This window comes from Scyliorhinus canicula, chromosome 5 (genome assembly GCF_902713615.1).
Source record: "Scyliorhinus canicula chromosome 5, sScyCan1.1, whole genome shotgun sequence".
Taxonomy (NCBI): Eukaryota; Metazoa; Chordata; class Chondrichthyes; order Carcharhiniformes; family Scyliorhinidae; genus Scyliorhinus; species Scyliorhinus canicula.
The window spans coordinates 18,891,643-18,911,431 of NC_052150.1; the positions used below are offsets into that span (position 1 = coordinate 18,891,643).

Below are 19,789 nucleotides of genomic sequence, written 5' to 3' on the forward strand. Positions count from 1 at the left end.
CTGAATCCTATTGGCTGGGGACTATTGGTTATCCCATAAGATATTTTAAGTTTACTGACCACTAAAGAATACAGCCACGAAAATCAGTTGTATGCAAAAAGCATTTACGAGACACCAAAAAAAATACAAAATCCCCAGCTCTCAAGCCAGCAAAAGCGGCAAAGCGAGCAGCACAGACCACTGGAAAACGACACACCGACACAGGGTGTGGTGCAAGAGACAGAGAGAGAGAAAATACATCCTCCTGTCCCAAGAGGAGGCACAGTTCAACCCACAGAGGAGAGAACTCCCTTTAAAAAAACAAGAGAAAATATACAGAGCAACTGCAAGAAACTCAACAAGCAATTCAGTACAAGGCAAAGCCGCCAGCACTCAAGCCAGCCTTTCCCCTTCCCACCTGCCCAGCCCCATGTCGGTGAAGAGGCAAGCAGCTCAATCCACTGGAAAAGGACAGGCAGCGCGCGCTTAAGGAGAGAGAGAGAGAGAGAGAGAGGACATTCCTCCCTTTCACTAGCACCAGGACCCTTCAACCTCACTGCACAGAAGCAGGAAGGCCGCAACTGGTGAGCACCCAGCCGCTATACCCAAAATAACAATGCACAACGAAAATACAATAATAACCATACAATCCCCAACAATAAACCAAAACAAACATCAGTGCAGGCAGTAAACATAGTCAATTGGGCCACCGCCCTGTTGCTCTCACAGTTCCGGCATCCAATATCCAGACACCATCCAGTCCAAAACTGCAGAAATGAGTCCGTTCTCCTCCACTTTCAGCCCAGCAGCAGGCCAACAAAAATCCCCCATGCTCCACTCTCAGCCGGTAAGCAGAAGGCAGCCAGTGACAAGTACGAGACCCGGGGGCGGGGGGGGGGGGGGGGGGGGGGGGGGGGGGGGGGGGGCAACTGCAGGCAGCTCTAGCAGGAGCTCAAGATTCCCCTCCAACACCTCAGAGCTTGACCTATTCAGGTGGAGAGTGAGCTCCCCCAAGGGGGGTGGGGGGGAGGGGGGGGGGGGAAGGAATCATTAGCTGTTGCACCTGTATAAACAGAGCTGGCCAGTGAGGTACCAGAGTAGGCAGCAGTGGTGAATTATTGCTGCTAGTGCATATATTATTACAAATAAAGTTATTTTCTTTTTGACTCTCCATACTCAGGCTGGATTCTTCGTGGCCCTCACAAAACCGGGGATGTTGATTGAGGGATAAACCTTGGCCAAGACACCGGGGAAACCACCCCAGCTCCTTTTGCGAGCTGGTGCCATGTGATCGTTTACATACGCAGCCTTTGGTTTAACATCTCATCCGAAACACAGCACCCCTGACAACGCTGCACCCCCTCAGTACTGCACTGGAGTGTCAGCCTAGATCTTTGTGCTCAAGCTCCCGACTGGGACTAGGCCCAAGGCCTTCGGGTTCTGAGGCCAGCGTGCTGCCAACTGAGAAAATGTTGCCGCACTAAATGTTTACGCTTAAATCTCCATATTTGAACTAAACAAAGAACAAATGAAAGAGCTACAGTGATACCGGAATATAGTTATCCCTTAAACTAGAGAAAAAAACTGTATTCATCCTAAATTGGGAAAAGATTGTGGTCAGCACAAGAAAGCACAACAGCGCCTTTACTTCCTCAGGAAACTAAGGAAATTCGGCATGTCCACATTAACCCTTACCAACTTTTACAGATGCACTATAGAAAGCATCCTATCGGGCTGCATCACAGCCTGGTATGGCAACTGCTCGGCCCAGGACCGCAAGGAACTTCAGAGAGTTGTGAATACCGCCCAGTCCATCACACGGACCTGCCTCCCATCCATTGATTCCATCTACACCTCCCGCTGCCGGGGGAAAGCAGGCAGCATAATCAAGGATCCCTCCCACCCGGCTTACTCACTTTTCCAACTTCTTCCATCGGGCAGGAGATTCAGAAGTCTGAGAACACGCCGAACAGACTCAAAAACAGGTTCTTCCCCACTGTCACCAGACTCCTAACTGACCCTCTTATGGACTGACCTCATTAACACTACACCCTGTATGCTTCATCCGATGCCAATGCTTATGTAGTACATTGTATATATTGTGTTGCCCTATTATGTATTCTCATGTATTTTCTTGAATTCTGTTTAATTCCCTTTTCTTCCCATGTACTGAATGATCTGTTGAGCTGCTTGCAGAAAAATACTTTTCACTGTACCTCGGTACACGTGACAATAAACAAATCCAATTCAATCCAGGTGCGGGGTGGCAGGAGTTGGAAGAGAAGGAAGGAAGAAAATATGTAACACTTCTCACATTCACAGAACTTCCTAGTCAGCCAATTATTTTTATTTTAGTGTTGTCCCTGTGCTTGATCAGTCTTTGAAATATATACTTATACTCCATTTGGAACTATCACTTGAAAAGAAATGAAATGAAAATCGCTTATTGTCACATGTCGGCTTCAAATGAAGTTACTGTGAAAAGCCCCTAGTCGCCACATTCCGGCGCCTGTTCGGGGAGGCCAGTATGGGAATTGAACCGTGCTGCTGGCCTGCCTTGGTCTGCTTTCAAAGCCAGCTCTTTAGCCCTGTGCTAAACCAGCCCCCAAGACTTCAGACACACCACAAAATAGTCCATTTCAATAGATGGTCAAAAGCTCCAGGCACACAGAATGCAGAGTGACATCCTGTGACTATGCTATGAGCAGTCGTTCGGTCAGTAGTAACTTTAACCTCGGATTCACATCTTAGGTTCCAGTCCCAGAAACCTGAGTACATAATCCAGGCAGGCACCCCAATGCGAATGGAGAGCTCGCTCACTGTCAGGGATGCTGTCAGAGGTGAGATGTTAAAGCGTCCGCCCTCTCCGAATGGGTGCGAGAGATCCCACGTCAATGTTTCATTGAAAGAGCGGAATATCGGTCCCTGGTTTCCTGGTCAATATTTGCAGTAACACAGATGATCGGGTCATTATCACATTGTGCTTGTGTGGGAACTCGCTGTACAGTCTATGCTTCCTACAGCACCGCAGTAGGATTGTAAACACTTGGGGACATCCTGAAGGCACTATTTAAATGTAAAATCTTTCTTAAATCAATAACAGAGCCTCATCTGGCAGACATGAATAAACATCTGTGAACAAGGAGCAAACGGTCACTTGAATGGACCACGGATGTAACTCACTGGAGCCAAACAAAATCTCTCCTCCTAAACCTTTCACTACCTTCCTCATCGTGTGTCATTCCAGCACATTAACTTCTACGTTCCAGTGTTAACTACCGTGTCAATACTGTGTTCCAGTGTTAACTACCGTGTCAATACTGTGTTCCAGTGTTAACTACCGTGTCAATTCTGTGTTCCAGTGTTAACTACCGTGTCAATACTGTGTTCCAGTGTTAACTACCGTGTCAATACTGTGTTCCGGTGTTAACTACCGTGTCAATACTGTGTTCCGGTGTTAACTACCGTGTCAATACTGTGTTCCGGTGTTAACTACCGTGTCAATACTGTGTTCCAGTGTTAACTACCGTGTCAATACTGTGTTCCGGTGTTAACTACCGTGTCAATACTGTGTTCCGGTGTTAACTACCGTGTCAATACTGTGTTCCGGTGTTAACTACCGTGTCAATACTGTGTTCCGGTGTTAACTACCGTGTCAATACCGTGTTCCGGTGTTAACTACCGTGTCAATACCGTGTTCCAGTGTTAACTACCGTGTCAATACCGTGTTCCAGTGTTAACTACCGTGTCAATACCGTGTTCCAGTGTTAACTACCGTGTCAATACCGTGTTCCAGTGTTAACTACCGTGTCAATACTGTGTTCCAGTGTTAACTACCGTGTCAATACCGTGTTCCAGTGTTAACTACCGTGTCAATTCTGTGTTCCAGTGTTAACTACCGTGTCAATACTGTGTTCCAGTGTTAACTACCGTGTCAATACTGTGTTCCAGTGTTAACTACCGTGTCAATACCGTGTTCCAGTGTTAACTACCGTGTCAATACCGTGTTCCAGTGTTAACTACCGTGTCAATACTGTGTTCCAGTGTTAACTACCGTGTCAATACTGTGTTCCGGTGTTAACTACCGTGTCAATACTGTGTTCCGGTGTTAACTACCGTGTCAATACTGTGTTCCGGTGTTAACTACCGTGTCAATACTGTGTTCCGGTGTTAACTACCGTGTCAATACTGTGTTCCGGTGTTAACTACCGTGTCAATACTGTGTTCCAGTGTTAACTACCGTGTCAATACTGTGTTCCGGTGTTAACTACCGTGTCAATACTGTGTTCCAGTGTTAACTACCGTGTCAATACTGTGTTCCAGTGTTAACTACCGTGTCAATACTGTGTTCCAGTGTTAACTACCGTGTCAATACTGTGTTCCGGTGTTAACTACCGTGTCAATACTGTGTTCCAGTGTTAACTACCATATCAATTCTGTGTTCCAGTGTTAACTACCGTGTCAATACTGTGTTCCGGTGTTAACTACTGTGTCAATACTGTGTTCCGGTGTTAACTACCGTGTCAATACTGTGTTCCAGTGTTAACTACTGTGTCAATACTGTGTTCCGGTGTTAACTACCGTGTCAATACTGTGTTCCAGTGTTAACTACCGTGTCAATTCTGTGTTCCGGTGTTAACTACCGTGTCAATACTGTGTTCCAGTGTTAACTACCGTGTCAATTCTGTGTTCCGGTGTTAACTACCGTGTCAATACTGTGTTCCAGTGTTAACTACCGTGTCAATACTGTGTTCCAGTGTTAACTACCGTGTCAATACTGTGTTCCAGTGTTAACTACCGTGTCAATTCTGTGTTCCAGTGTTAACTACCGTGTCAATACTGTGTTCCGGTGTTAACTACTGTGTCAATACTGTGTTCCGGTGTTAACTACCGTGTCAATACTGTGTTCCAGTGTTAACTACTGTGTCAATACTGTGTTCCGGTGTTAACTACCGTGTCAATACTGTGTTCCAGTGTTAACTACCGTGTCAATTCTGTGTTCCGGTGTTAACTACCGTGTCAATACTGTGTTCCAGTGTTAACTACCGTGTCAATTCTGTGTTCCAGTGTTAACTACCGTGTCAATACTGTGTTCCAGTGTTAACTACCGTGTCAATACTGTGTTCCAGTGTTAACTACCGTGTCAATACTGTGTTCCAGTGTTAACTACCGTGTCAATTCTGTGTTCCAGTGTTAACTACCATGTCAATACTGTGCTCCAGTGTTAACTACCGTGTCAATACTGTGTTCCAGTGTTAACTACCGTGTCAATACTGTGTTCCAGTGTTAACTACCGTGTCAATACTGTGCTCCAGTGTTAACTACCGTGTCAATACTGTGTTCCAGTGTTAACTACTGTATCAATTCTGTGCTCCAGTGTGAGCTAGCATGTCAATTTTGTGTTCCAGTGTTAACCACCGTAACCAATTCTGTGTTCCAGTGTTAACTACCGTGTCAATTCTGTGTTCCAGTGTTAACTACCGTGTCAATTCTGTGTTCCAGTGTTAGATTCCGTATCAATTCTGTGTTTCAGTGCTAACTAGTGTTATGGGCCAGGGTTTAGAGAACCACAAAGTGTATCATGGAGTTCCACTGACCCATAACTTTTAATAGATTGTGGTGTGGGGAGCACACGGCCCACTCTACAGGTGTGGTACAGCAGAAATGGAAAAGTTCTTTTTTTTAAAGCAAAACAATGTTTATTCTATGAACTCAAGTTAACCTTTTCAAAACATACAGTGAACATCTTAGCAACCATTAATTCAAATATAACCCCCAAAGAATACAACACTAAGTAACCCTTTAAGCTTTCCTTTTAACATCCATAAGATTTTAAACACCTTTTACCAGAAGCACATCAGGTTCACATTCACTACTGAGAATATTTATAATTCTGAATTCAGCAAATGATCAAGAGATAGTCTTTTGATGGCAGAGAGAACAGATGGCAGAGAAAACACCTGCTTGGTCTGGCTTCAGCTCCAACACTGAAAACGAAACTAAAACACACCCTGCAGCCTGCTCAAAAACGAAAGTAAAAAGCTAACAGACAGCCCAGCTCCACCCACTCTGATATCACTGCAGTAATAAACACCCATTTCTTAAAGGTACTCTCACTACAGATATTTATAGACGCACCCATTTATAAACACCCATTTCTTAAAGGTACGCTCATATGACACTAGCGTATCAATTCTGTGTTCCAGTGTTAACTAGCGTATCAATTCTGTGTTCCAGTGTTAACTACCATATCAATTCTTTGTTCCAGTGTTAACTACCGTATCAATTCTGTGTTCCAGTGTTAACTACCGTGTCAATTCTGTGTTCCAGTGTTAACTAGCGTGTCAATTCTGTGTTCCAGTGTTAACTAGCGTGTCAATTCTGTGTTCCAGTGTTAACTCTGCTGTCTAATGATCTGGAATTGGCTGACATAATTACAGTGAGGGTAATGTTGCTCACCATAATTTAAGCATAAATGCCGCAGCAAGAGTGAAGGAGCAGATGTTCAGATAGCTGCACATTTCGCTAAGTTGCTGTCCAAGTTGTACCTCTTCCCTGTTTATTTCCTATCCATTCCTGGATGCGGGCTTCTCTGGCCAGGTCAGCATTTATTGCCCATCCCTAATTACCATTGAAACGTTGGTGGCAAGCTGCCTCTTGAACCGCTGCAGTGCTGTGGTGTGGGTGAACGCACAGTGCTGTTAGGGAGGGGGGTTCCAGGATTTTGATTCAGTGACAGTGAAGGATGGGCGTTATATTTCCAAGTCAGAGTGGTGGGCCGCTTGGAGGAGAACTTGTAGGTGGCGGTGTTCCCAGGCATTTGCGGCCTTTGTTCTTCCAGCTGGTGGAGGTCATGGCTTTGGAAATTGCCGTCGATGGAGGCTTCTTGAGCTGCTACTGTGCATCTTACGGTTGGTACAAAATGTAGTGCACCTTGACGCAGCTTGGCCGATAGAAGCCGGAGACCCCGTTCCCGGGATTTACCCGACTCACAATGCCTCGCGAGATCTAAAGCGATCTCACGAGACGTTGCAGTGTAAATCGCAATTGTGTTTTTGGAAAATCTGCATATTAAAGCCCCCCCCCCCATCTCCCTTACTGCGCCACCTCCCCCCGTCTCCCTCACTGCACCGCGTCCCTCGCCCCCCGTCTCCCTCACTGCACCGCGTCCCTCGCCCCCCCCCCCGTCTCCTCCTGTCCCACAGCCCTCCGAGATATCAGAGCTCCTCCAATTCTTTATTTTAATAAATTTAGATTACCCAATAATTTTTTCCAATTAAGGGGCAATTTAGTGTGGCCAATCCACATACTCTGCACATTTTTGGGTTGTGGGGGCGAAACCCACGCAGACACGGGGAGAATGTGCAAACTCCACACGGACAGTGACCCAGAGCCGGGATCGAACCTGGGACCTCAGCGCCGTGAGGCAGCTGTGCTAACCACTAGGTCACCATGCTGCCCGAGCTCCTCCAATTCTGGCCTCTTGTCCATCTCGTGTTTAATTTTTCCACCACTAGTGGCTCTGCATGGAGTTGCCCAGGTCCTCAGCTCTGGAATTTCCGACCTGAATTTCTCCACATCTCCATACCCTCCTTTACGATGTTTCTTTTTAAACTTTACCTCTTTGGCAAAGCCTTTGGTCTTCTGCCTGGACATTGCCTTCAGTGGCTCAATGCCAAGTGTTACATTAGAACACTCTTGTAAAATGCCTTGGGACGTTTTATATTGAGTGCTTCATCAATTCAAGTACTATTAGCCTTTGTATTGTGCCAGCATTTCTGTTACATCTGCATGAGCAAGCACCAAGGCCCTGGGTCTGACCTGAAAGACCCGACTACAACTTGATATTGAATTAAAATGTCACAAGACGCTACAGTCATGGGCTTACACCTCTGACAAAACCTTCAGCTCAAAAAAATCAGGACTGCAAGTGTAATTCTAAGCTGCCATACTCACGTTTGAATAGCATTCAGTCCCGCCATGTACATTTTCATAAGACGGTCCTTCCAGTAATACCGAGGTACACGAGAGTAATGGATGCTCCCCGAAATGTAGCGGAACTCTTTGCCATCCTTTTGGAAACAGTCATTGTCATAATCAACCCGAAACGTTCTGCCAGTGGAACTCTGCAGAGACAGGAGACTGGGTGAAATTCCCTGAACCCATCGCGTAGCTCTTACAAAAAACACACTTGAGCAAGAAAACAACAACTTTGCATGAGGGAATTATAATTTGCTTTGTGGGACAGGTGGGAGGTGACACATCCAGGTTTTCCTGGAACACAGGTGGAGCCCAGAGGGAGCAGGGAATCAGGATTTCTATCCCTTGACCAGTTCTGAACTGGAGACAGAACAGACATGGATGACTCCAGAGAGGAAACCTAATTTCCATATTTTTTACCCGGGCTTTTTTTTGTGCCTCTCCCACGAGGTTAGACGGCTACTGGCGGATAAAGAGTTTTGACGCCATGTTGTCTAGCTGCAGCATCTGAAAAGGACAGATTCAATGGGCCAGCAAAGAACATTCAATTATGCAAACCTTTTATTATTTAATAGTTTAACTTTAATGATGGTCTAGGATGATGACATGAATTAGGATTCCTTGTTCATTTGTATTGCCACCTCGATATAGGACCTGGAACGATGATGGTTTTTCAATCAACTAGTCATATATCTATCGATAGGAACAAGAACAGGAGGCGGCCATATTAATCCTCGGGCCTGTTCTCCCATTCAATGACATTGTGGTGAAACTGCGACCCAACTCCTAATAACGGCCGTCGTCCCAGACACCAGAATCTTTGGTGCAACAAAATCTACCAATTTAAGATGTTGAATTAACAAATGATTTAGCATCGATTAACATTCATGGAGGAGGGCTCCAAACTTCTGCCACCCTTTGGGTGTTGATGTTTTTTTTTTCTAACTCCACAGCTGAAAGGTCCAGTTTCGATTTTCAGACTCTTTCCCCTCTAGATTGCCCTTTGCTCCCCTTGCTATCTTCGATCAAATCACCTCTTCACCTGACAAAATTGCAGGAGATACATTCGGCCTTTCGAGCCTGCGCCGCCATTCGTTATGATCATGGCTGATCATCAAGTTCAATACTCTGATCCCGCGTCCCCATTCCACCCCCCCCCCCCCCCCTCCGCCATATCTCTTGATTCCTTTGTGATCTACTTTCTGTGGTATTGAATTCCACAGATTCAGCACTCTCTGGGTGAAGAAATTTCTCCTCACCTCAGTCCTGAAAGGTTTACCCCTTACCCTCAAACTATGAACCCTAATTCTGGACTCCGCCACCATCGGGAACATTCTATCCGAATCTACCCTGCCTAATCCGGTTAGAATTTTGTAAGTTTCTGAGAGATCCCCTCGCACTCTTCTAAACGCCAACGAATACAATCCTAATCGCCTGAAGTCTCTCCTCATATGACAATCCCGTCATCCCAGCAATCAGTCTGGTAAACCTTTGCTGCGCTCCCTCCATAGCAAGAACATCCTTCCTCAGATAAGGAGACCAAAACTGCACACAATACTTCAGATGTGGCCTCACCCATGCCCTATAAGCAAAACATCTCTATTCCTATACTCAAATCCTCTCGCTATGAAGGCCAACATACCATTTGCCTTCTTTACCGTCTGCTGTACCTACGCGCTTACTTTCAGCGACTGATGCACAAGGATACCAAGGTCTCGCTAAATATCCACCTCACTCAATTTACACCCATTCAAATAATAATCTTCCACACAACTTTGTATCATCTGCAAATTTGGAGATAAACAATTAAGTTCCCTCGTCCAAATCATTAATATATAATGTGAACAGTTGGGGTCTTAGCACAGATCGATGCAGTGCCCCACTAGTCACTGCCTGCCAGTCAGAAAAAGACTCATTTATTCCATCTTTTTGCTTCCTGTTTGCTCACCAGCTTTCTAACCATCTCAGGACACTACCCGTAATCTCATGCGCTTTAACTTTACATAGTAATCTGCTACGTGGGGCCTTGTCGAAGGCCTTCTAAAAGTGTAAATAAACCACATCCACTGATTCTCACCTCTACTAGTTACATCTTCAAAAGAATTCGAGTAGATTTGTTAAGCATGATTTTCCTTTCGTAAATCCATGCTGACTTTATCTGATTTCACCACTGCTTTCCAAAAGCTGTGCTATAAAATCCTTGATAATGGACTCTAGCAACTTCCCTACTACCGACGTTAGGCTCACTGGTCTATAGGTTCCTGTTTTCTCTCTACCTCCCTTTTTGAATAGCGGGATTATATTAGCTACCCTCCAATCTGTAGGAACCATTCTAGAGTCCAAAGAATTTTGGAAAATGACAACCAATGGATCTACTATTTCTAGGACCACTTCCTTAAATACTCTGGGATGAAGATTATCAGGCTCTGGAGATTTGTCCACATTCAATCCCATTAATTTCCCCAAAACCATTTCTTTACTAATACTAATTTTCTTCAGCTCCTCACTAAAACTTATCTTTTTCAGAACTTTCATAGAATTTACAGTTCAGAAGGAGGCCATTCGGCCCATTGAGTCTGCACTGGCTTTGGAAAGACCACCCTACCCAAGCCCACGCCTCCACCCTATCCCCATAACCCAACCCTACACTAAGGGGAATTTGGACACTAAGGGCAATTTATCATGGCCAATCCACCTAACCTGCACATCTGTGGACTGTGGGAGGAAACCGGAGCACCCGGAGGAAATCCACACACACACGGGGAGAACATGCAGACTCCGCACAGACAGTGACCCAAGCCAGGAATCGAACCTGGGACCCTGGAGCTGTGAAGCAACAGTGCTATCCGCTGTGCTACTGTGCTGCCCTAACACTCATTATAGAATATCATCCATAGAATTCCATCCATTATACAATACCATACACCATAGACTACCACCCACTATAGCATACTGTCCCCGATAGAATATCTTCCCCAACAGAATACCATCCACTATAGAACAACAACCATCTTAGCATTTCATCCACTGGACAACATTATCCACTGTAGAATACTGTCCCCTCCAGAATCACTCCAAAATATTGCCTTCCTCAATACAATACTGCCGACTAATGAGCATCATCAACTAAGGGGCCAGTGGCTAAGAGTGTGGTTCAGAATAACACTAACAGCATGGGTTTAATCCCCATTCTGGCTGAGGCAGTTCTTGGGGCTTGATCCATGAGCAATAAAGTTCCCAGATCACCATAGGCTGCTTTCCCCTTTGAGGAGAGCTGCCTGGTGGTGGTTTAACCTGGAGCTGTGAAGCAATTGTGCTAACCACTATGCTACCGTGCTGCCCCCGTAATGTACTTCCAGTACATGATTAATGTCTTCCTTTTGTGAAGACAGAAGCAAAGTATGAATTTAGTTCCTCAGCCATTTCTTTGTTCCCTGTTTTGAATTGCACCGTTTCTGACTGTTAGTTATCAACCTTTTTCTCTTTGCATATCTATAGAAACTTTTACACTCTGTTTTTATGTTCCCCGCCAGTTTACTTTCAAATTGTATTTTCCCCTTCTTAATCAATCCCTTGGTCCGCCTTTGCTGAATTTTAAACTGTTCCTAATCCTCAGATCTATTGCTTTTTCTTACTAATTTGTATGCCTCTTCTTTGAATCTATTACTATCTCTAATTTCCCTTGCAAGCCATGGATTGGCCACAGTTCCCTTTCTACTCTTGCGCCAAAGAGGAATAAATAACTATTGGAGTTCACCTATTTGTTGCCCATTGCCTGTCCACTGTCCTTCCTTTCAGTAACGTTTCCCAGTCCGTCATAGCCAGCTCAAGCCTCATACCATCACAGTTACCTTTATTGAGGTTCAGGACACTAGTCTCAGTATCAACTACCTCACTATCCACCTTGATAAAGGATTCTATCATATTATGGTCACTCATCCCCAAGGGTTCCCTCACACCTAGATTGCCAACTAATCCTTTCTGATTGCACGACACCCAGTCCAAAATGGCCTGTTTCCTTGTTGGTTCCTCAACATATTAGTCCGGAAAATCATCCCGTACACATTCCAGAAATTCCTCCTCTATTGTACCGTGACTAATTTGGCTCATCCAATCTACATGCAGATTAAAGTCTCCCATAATCACTGATGTTCCTTTATCACATGCATCTCTGATTTCCCGTCTATATCTATTACCAACAATACCACTGCAGTTTGGCGGTCTGCATACCATCCCAACTAATGTTTTTTGCCTCTTAATGTTTCTTAACTCGACCCAGACAGATTCCACACTATCTGTACAAAGAACAAAGACAAGTACAGCACGGAACAGGCCCTTCTGCCCTCCAAGCGTATGCCGACCACGCTGCTCGTCTAACCTAAAACCTTTCACACTTCCAGGGTCCATAATCCCTCTATTCCCATGCTATTCATTACTTGTCACGACACCCCTTAAACATCACTATTGTAACTGCTTCCACCACCTCCACCGGCAGCAAGTTCCAGGCACCCACTACCCTCCGTGTAAAAAAAACTTCCCTCACACATCTACTCTAAACTTTGCCCCTCGCACCGTAAACCTATGCCCCCTAGTAATTGACCCCTCTACCCTGGGAAAAAGCTTCTGACTATCTACTCTGTCCATGCCTCACATTATTTGTAGATTTCTATCAGGTCGCCCCTCAACCTCCGTTGTTTCAATGAGAATAGCTGGGTTTATCCAACCTCTCCTCATAGCTAATGCCCTCCATACCAGGCAACATCCTGGTAAAGCTCTTCTGTACCCCCCTCCAAAGCCTCCACGTCCTTCTGGTAGTGTGGTGAGTAGAATTGAACACTATATTCCAAGTGTGGTCCAAGATTCTACATAGCTGTAGCATGACTTGCCAATTTTTATACTCAATGCCCCGGCCGATGAAGGCAAGCATGGCGTATGCCTTCTTGACTACCTTCTCCACCTGCGATGTCACTTGAGTGACCTGTGGATATGTAGACCCAGACCCCTCTGCCTGTCAATATTCTGAGGGTTCTGCCATTTACTGTGCATTTCCCACCTGTGTTAGACGTTCCAAAATGCATCATTTTACATTTTTCCAGATTAAACTCCATCTGCCATCTCTCCGCCCAAGTCTCTAACCGATGTATATCCTGCTGTATCGTCTGACAGTCCTCATTACGATCCGCAATTCTACCAACTCTTTTGTGTCGTCCACAAACCTACTAATCAGACCAATTACGTTTTCCTCCAAATATTTTATATACACTACAAACAGCAGAGGTCCCAGCATTGATCCCTGTGGAACACCACTAGACACAGCCCTCCATTCAGAAAAGCACCCATCCATTGTTACCCTCTGTCTTCTATGACTGAGTCAGTTCTGTATCCACCTTGCCAGCTCACTTCTGATCCCATGTGGCTTCACCTTCTGTACCAGTCTGCCATGAGGGACCTTGTCAAAGGCCTTACTGAAGTCCATATTGACACCATCCACTGGCCTACCTTCATCAATCATCTTCGTCACTTGCTTGAAAAACTCGATCAAGTTAGTGAGACACGACCTCCCCTTCACAAAACCATGCTGCCGCTCACTAATACGCCCACTTGCTTCCAAATGGGAGTAAAAATGTTTCAAATGAATCTTTTCCAATAATTTCTCTACAGCTGACGTCAGGCTCACTGGCCTGTAATTTCCTGGATTATCCTTGCTCCCCTTCTTAATCAAAGGGACAACATTGGCTATTCTCCAGTCCTCCGGGACCTCACCTGCAGCTCGTGAGGATACAAAGATTCCTGTCAAGGCCCCAGCAATTTGCTCCTTTGTCTCCCTCAGTATTCTGAGGTAGATCCCATCAGGCCCTGGGGATTTATCTACCTTAATGTTTTTCAAGATGCCCAACACCTCATCCTTTTTGATCTCAATGTGACCCAGATTATCTACACACCCTTCCCCAGACTCATCATCCACCAAGTCCTTCCCTTACTGATGCAACGTGCTCATTTAGTCCTTCATACTTCATCCATTTCCTCTGGCTCCATGCATAGATTTCCTCCCCTGCCCTTGAGTGGGCCAACTATTTCCCTGGCTACCCTCTCGCTCTTTATATACGTATAAGAAACCGTGGGATTTTCCTTAATCCTGTTTGCCAATGACTTTTTGTGACCCTATTTAGCCCTCCTGACTCCTTGTTCAAGTTCCTTCCTCACGGGCTTCATTTGTTGCCTGCCTTCTAGCCCTTAGAAATGCTTCCTTTTTCTTTTTATAATAATCTTTATTGTCACAAGTAGGCTTACATTAGCACTGCAATGAGGTTACTGTGAAAAGCACCTGGTCACCACATTCCGACGCCTGTTCGGGTACACAGAATTCAGAATGTCCAAATTACCTAACAGCACATCTTTCAGGACGCAGACACAGGGAGAACGTGCAGACTCCACACAGACAGTGACCCAAGCCAGGAATTGAACCTGGGACCCTGGAGCTGTGAAGCAACAGTGCTAACCACTGTGCCGGCTCACAATATCCCTCGTCATCCAAGGTTCCCGAAATTTGCCCGATGTATCCTTCTTCCTCAGAGGGACATGCCGGTCCTGAATTCCTATCAACTGACATTTAAAAGTCTCCCACATGCCAGATGTCGATAACCCTCAAACATCCGCCCCCAATCTAGACTCTTCAGTTCCTGCCTAATATTGTTATAATTAGCCTTCTCCCAATTTAGCACCTTCACCTGAGGACCACTCTTATCTTTATCCAACAGTATCTTAAAACTTACTGAATTACGGTCACTATTCCCGAAATGCTCCCTTACTGAAACTTCGACCACCTGGCCGGGCTCATTCCCCAGTACCAGGTCCAGTACGGCCCATTCCCTAGTTGGACTGTCTACATATTGTTTCAAGAAAACCCTCCTTGATGCTCCTTACAAACTCTGCCCCATCCAATCCCTTAGAACTAAGTGAGTTCCAGTCAGTTTAGGGGAAGTTAAAATCACTCACCACAATAACCTGGTTTTACACCTTTCCAAAATCTGCCGACGAATCTGCTCTTCTATCTCCCAGCGACTGTTGGGAGACCTGTAGTAAACCTCTAACATTGCAACTGCATCCTTCTATTCCTGCACTCCACCCACATTGCCTCTAATACCTTTCCTCAATATTTTATCAATATCTTCGTTAATCAACTACCTTTTCCATTCTGATTATCCTTCTTAAAAACTGAAGTAGTCCTCAATGTTTAGTTCCCATCTTTGATCACCTTGGAGCCATGCCTCCGTAATCCCAACAATATCATACCCCATGAGTCTGTGCAACTAATTCATCCATTTTATTTTGAATGCTCTGCACGTTCAGGTATAAAATCTTAAGGCTAGTCCTTTTAACATTCCTTGTCCCGTCCCTACTATTTTTTTTGACATTGCCATTATCTGATGCAGGCCCTTGATTTCTCTGCCGATCACTTTTCTTATTCTTCTTGCTGCTTTTTCCTCTTGTTCTTGATTCTCGCTGCATTGAGTCCTTACATAGCTTCCCATTCCCCTGTCATTTTAGTTTCAGCCCACCCTAACTGCTCTAACAAGTACCCTCCACAAGGACATCAGTCCCGGTCCTGCCCAGGTGTAAGCCATCCAGTCTGTACACGTCCCACCTCCCCAAAACAGTTCCCAATGCCCCAGGAACCTGAAACCCTCTCCCTCACACCATCTCTTCAGCCACATATTCATCCGATATATCCTGGTTTTCTACTCTGTGAATTGTCTCAAGCCAGGACAGTTGGTAGGATTTCACAAGCCCAAGCCAGATGGTGGTGATCTGTGGTGCGGCAACGAAGAGGAAAGAGTCGAACTGGACCCCTCCGGAAGGCCGCTGCCCTAGACTCGACATGTATGCTCAAGCCACCAGGAGTCGTGTCAATGCTAGATTCATCAGTCGAATTCACAAGACAGCCCCGAACGTCACCCAAGCACAACACAACGGCATCCGCACTCTCTAAATCAACCGCAACATCGTCATCAAACCAACAGATTCACCTCCCACCATCTGGCCTAGGCGAAATCCTACCAACTGTGATTAGCCCTCTCTCCAGTTGTTCTGTCTGGACCTGTAAAGACTTAATTACCTGCAAAGACTCGCATTCAAAGTATTGTCTTGCATCTTGACTTTGTCTATAATATATATATATACATATATATATACTTCTGCAACCCACCACTTCAGTCACCTGAGGAAGGAGCTGTGTTCCGAAAGCTAGCGATTCGAAACAAACCTGTTGGACATTAACCTGGTGTTGTAAGACTTCTTACTGTGCTCACCCCAGTCTAATGCCGGCATCTCCACATCAGGCTTTATATAGCAGTAGCATGACTTCTATCCCCCTTGTATCCTATCATTCTGGTCTTTTTTGGCCGATTTTGTTTTGTACATTTAGATGCATTTTGGATATTTTTATTATAATAATAATCTTGATCAGTGTCACAAGTAGGCTTACATTAACACTGCAATGACGTTACTGTGAAAATCCCCTAGTTGCCACATCATGGCGCCTGTTCGGGTACACGGAGGGAGAATTCGGAATGTCCAAATTACCTAATAGCACGTCTTTCGGGACTTGTGGGAGGAAACCGGAGCACCCGGAGGAAACCCACGCAGACACGGGGAGAATGTGCAGACTCTGCACAGACGGTGACCCAAGCCGCGAATCGAACCCGGATCCCTGGCGCTGTGCAGCAGTGCTAAGCACTGTGCTATCGTGCCGTCCTATTCTGGCGAACATAAAAGCCCAACAACTCTCCCCTTCTCGCAAAACTAATTGTGGCTTAATAAAGCTGGAATAAATAGGTGTGGCCTAACAATTTCATGGGTTGAAATGGTGCTTCACTCCAGCATAGCGACAAAGCTGCGAAGACAGCCACACATTAGACCAAAGAAAAGTACAGCACAGGAACGGGCCCTTCGGCCCTCCAAGCCTGCGCCGATCACGTTGCCCGTCTATCCTAAAACCTTCTGCACTTCCGGGGTCCGTATCCCTCTATTCCCATCCTATTCACGTATTTTTCAAGACGCCACTTAAACGTCACTATCGTCCCTGCTTCCACCACCTCCTCCGGCAGCGAGTTCCTGGCACCCACTACCCTCTGTATAAAAAAACCTTCCCTCGCACATCGCCTCCAAATTTTATCCTGACCAAAAAATGCGGGACAAATTTCACAAGCTCTCCTAGTCGGTGGGGTAAAACCTGTTTGTACACCGGCCGCAATTTAAGGTTCAGTGCAGGGAAAAAGATCTTGTCCCAATGTAGTTCTTGCACCCGCAATGACCTTTTGGGCCTAGAGTTGCTGCCTGGTTCGCTGTTGCCAGCATTTTCTATTGTAGTTTCGGATAGCAAAGTAACGTATGTCTGAATACAGAGAGTGAGGGAAACAAAGGAAAACAGTGTAGAAGCTGGAAGTGGGGAATCAAAACAGAAAACGCTGGAAACAACCAGTTGTATCTGTGGTGAAAGAAGCACATTTCAGGGTGATGACATTTCATGGAGCTTTTATGAGCAAGTATTGGAAGGTCATGCTTATGAATAGAACAGAGGTGTCCAGCACAGAAAGGGCACTCAACCTTTGGGTGTCCCCAATGCAAAAGGATTGCATCACGGGCAATGCATACAGCCGTATAAAATATGAGTAAATAATTGTTTCACATGGAAGGAGGGATAAGGGCCTGGGTAAGGACCTGGGTTCACTGGGGATGGATGAGGTCAACGGGCAGCTGTTGCATCTTTGAAAATGAAGGAGCTCAGTGCTGGATACAGGAGATTGCCAAAAACACAGACTGCTGGATGCAGAGAGCGCAGGGAACTCATTGCCTGAGAATGAGAGAGACAGACAGACAGAGAGTGAGGGAATTCACAGAGAGAGAGTAAGGGGACTCACAGAGAGAGAGACAGAGAGTGAGGGAACTCGCAGATAGAGAGACAGACAGAGAGTGAGGGAACTCACAGAGAGAGAAAGGGGACTCACAGAGAAAGAGAGTGTGAGGGAACTCACAGAGAGAGAGAGAGAGACAGAGTGAGGGAACTCACAGAGAGAGAGAGAGACAGACAGAGTGAGGGAACTGCGGTGAATGTATAATATAAATTCACACTTGTATATCACTGTGGGCTCCATCTGTGAGCCGTTGGGCGGCTCTGCAGAGAGAGAGAGGAAGTGAGGGAACTCACAGAGAGAGAGAGACAGAGAGTGAGGGAACTCGCAGATAGAGAGACAGACAGAGAGTGAGGGAACTCACAGAGAGACAAAGGGGACTCACAGAGAAAGAGAGAGTGTGAGGGAACTCACAGAGAGAGAGAGAGAGACAGAGTGAGGGAACTCACAGAGAGAGAGAGAGAGAGAGACAGAGTGAGGGAACTGCAGTGAATGTATAATATAAATTCACACTGTGTATCACTGTGTCCCTGTGGGCTCCATCTGTGAGCCGTTGGGCGGCTCTGCAGAGAGACAGAGGGAGTGAGGGAACTCACAGAGAGAGAGAGAGAGACAGAGAGTGAGGGAACTCGCAGAGAGAGAGACAGACAGAGAGTGAGGGAACTCACAGAGAAAGGGGACTCACAGAGAAAGAGAGAGAGACAGAGAGTGAGGGAACTCGCAGAGAGAGAGACAGACAGAGAGTGAGGGAACTCACAGAGAAAGGGGACTCACAGAGAAAGAGAGTGAGTGAACTCACAGAGAGAGAGAGAGAGAGACAGAGTGAGGGAACTGCAGTGAATGTATAATATAAATTCACACTGTATATCACTGTGTCCCTGTGGGCTCCATCTGTGAGCCGTTGGGCGGCTCTGCCCACAGGAGATGAGGAGCTTGTACAGGGCTCCACCCTTGGCTCCGTCCATGGCTCCTCCCACAACCGGAAGTATAAAGTGCTGCGGTCTTGCGAGCCTGCCTTCAGTTCAGCTAGTCGCAGGCAGGCTCAGTTGTAAGTCGATTAAAGCCGCAGTTTACTTCTACTCGTGTCCTTGAGTGAATTGTTGGGTTGCATCAGGAACTCGCAGAGAGAGAGACAGAGAGTGAGGGAACTCGCAGAGAGAGAGAGAGGGAGTGAGGGAACTCACAGAGAGAGAGGGAAAGACCTCACTCTCTCTCTGTGAGTTCTTTCCCTCTCTCTCTATGAGTTCCCTCACTCACTCTCTCTCTGTGAGTGAGGGAACTCACAGAGAGAGAGAGAGAGAGAGAGAGAGAGTGAGGGAACTCACAGAGAGAGAGTATGAGGGAATTCACACAGAGAGAGGGAACTGAGAGAGTGAGGGAACTCACTGAGAGAGACAGAGAGTGAGGGAACTCAGAGAGAGAGCGAGAGTGAGGGAACTCACAGAGAGAGGGAACAGCACACAGAGAGAGAGAGAGGGAACGCACAGAGAGAGAGCAAGACAGAGTGGGGGAACTCACAGAGAGAGAGAGAGACAGAGACAATGAGGGAACTCACAGAGAGAGAGTGAGTGAGGGAACTCACAGGGAGAGAGCGAGAGAGAGAGAGACAGACAGAGAGAGAGGGAACTCACACAGAGAGAGAGACAGAGAGTGAGGGAACTCACACAGAGAGAGAGACAGAGAGTGAGGGAACTCACACAGAGGGAGAGACAGAGTGAGGGAACTCACAGAGAGAGAGAGAGAGAGAGACAGAACTCACACAGAGAGAGAGAGAGAGGAGAGAGAGAGAGAGAGAGAGACAGACAGAGATAGAGTGAGGTGATGTGTTAGGCAGGCTGGGTCGACGTGGACTGCACTTGATGCAGTGTAACGCGAGACAGACCTCTAACACTGGAGAAGATCCAACACGATTTATTCAA

At 46.1% G+C, this 19,789-nt stretch overlaps 1 protein-coding gene across 1 annotated transcript in view; it reads right to left on the reverse strand.

Annotated features, from left to right (window-relative positions):
* Nucleotides 1-19,789, reverse strand: part of glb1 (galactosidase, beta 1) — a 130,826-nt gene that overhangs the window by 103,921 nt on the left and 7,116 nt on the right. Inside the window, exon 2 of the mRNA XM_038796711.1 lies at nucleotides 7,936-8,105. Within this exon, the coding sequence (XP_038652639.1) occupies nucleotides 7,936-8,105 (170 nt within the window). The remainder of the gene's footprint in view (nucleotides 1-7,935; nucleotides 8,106-19,789) is intronic.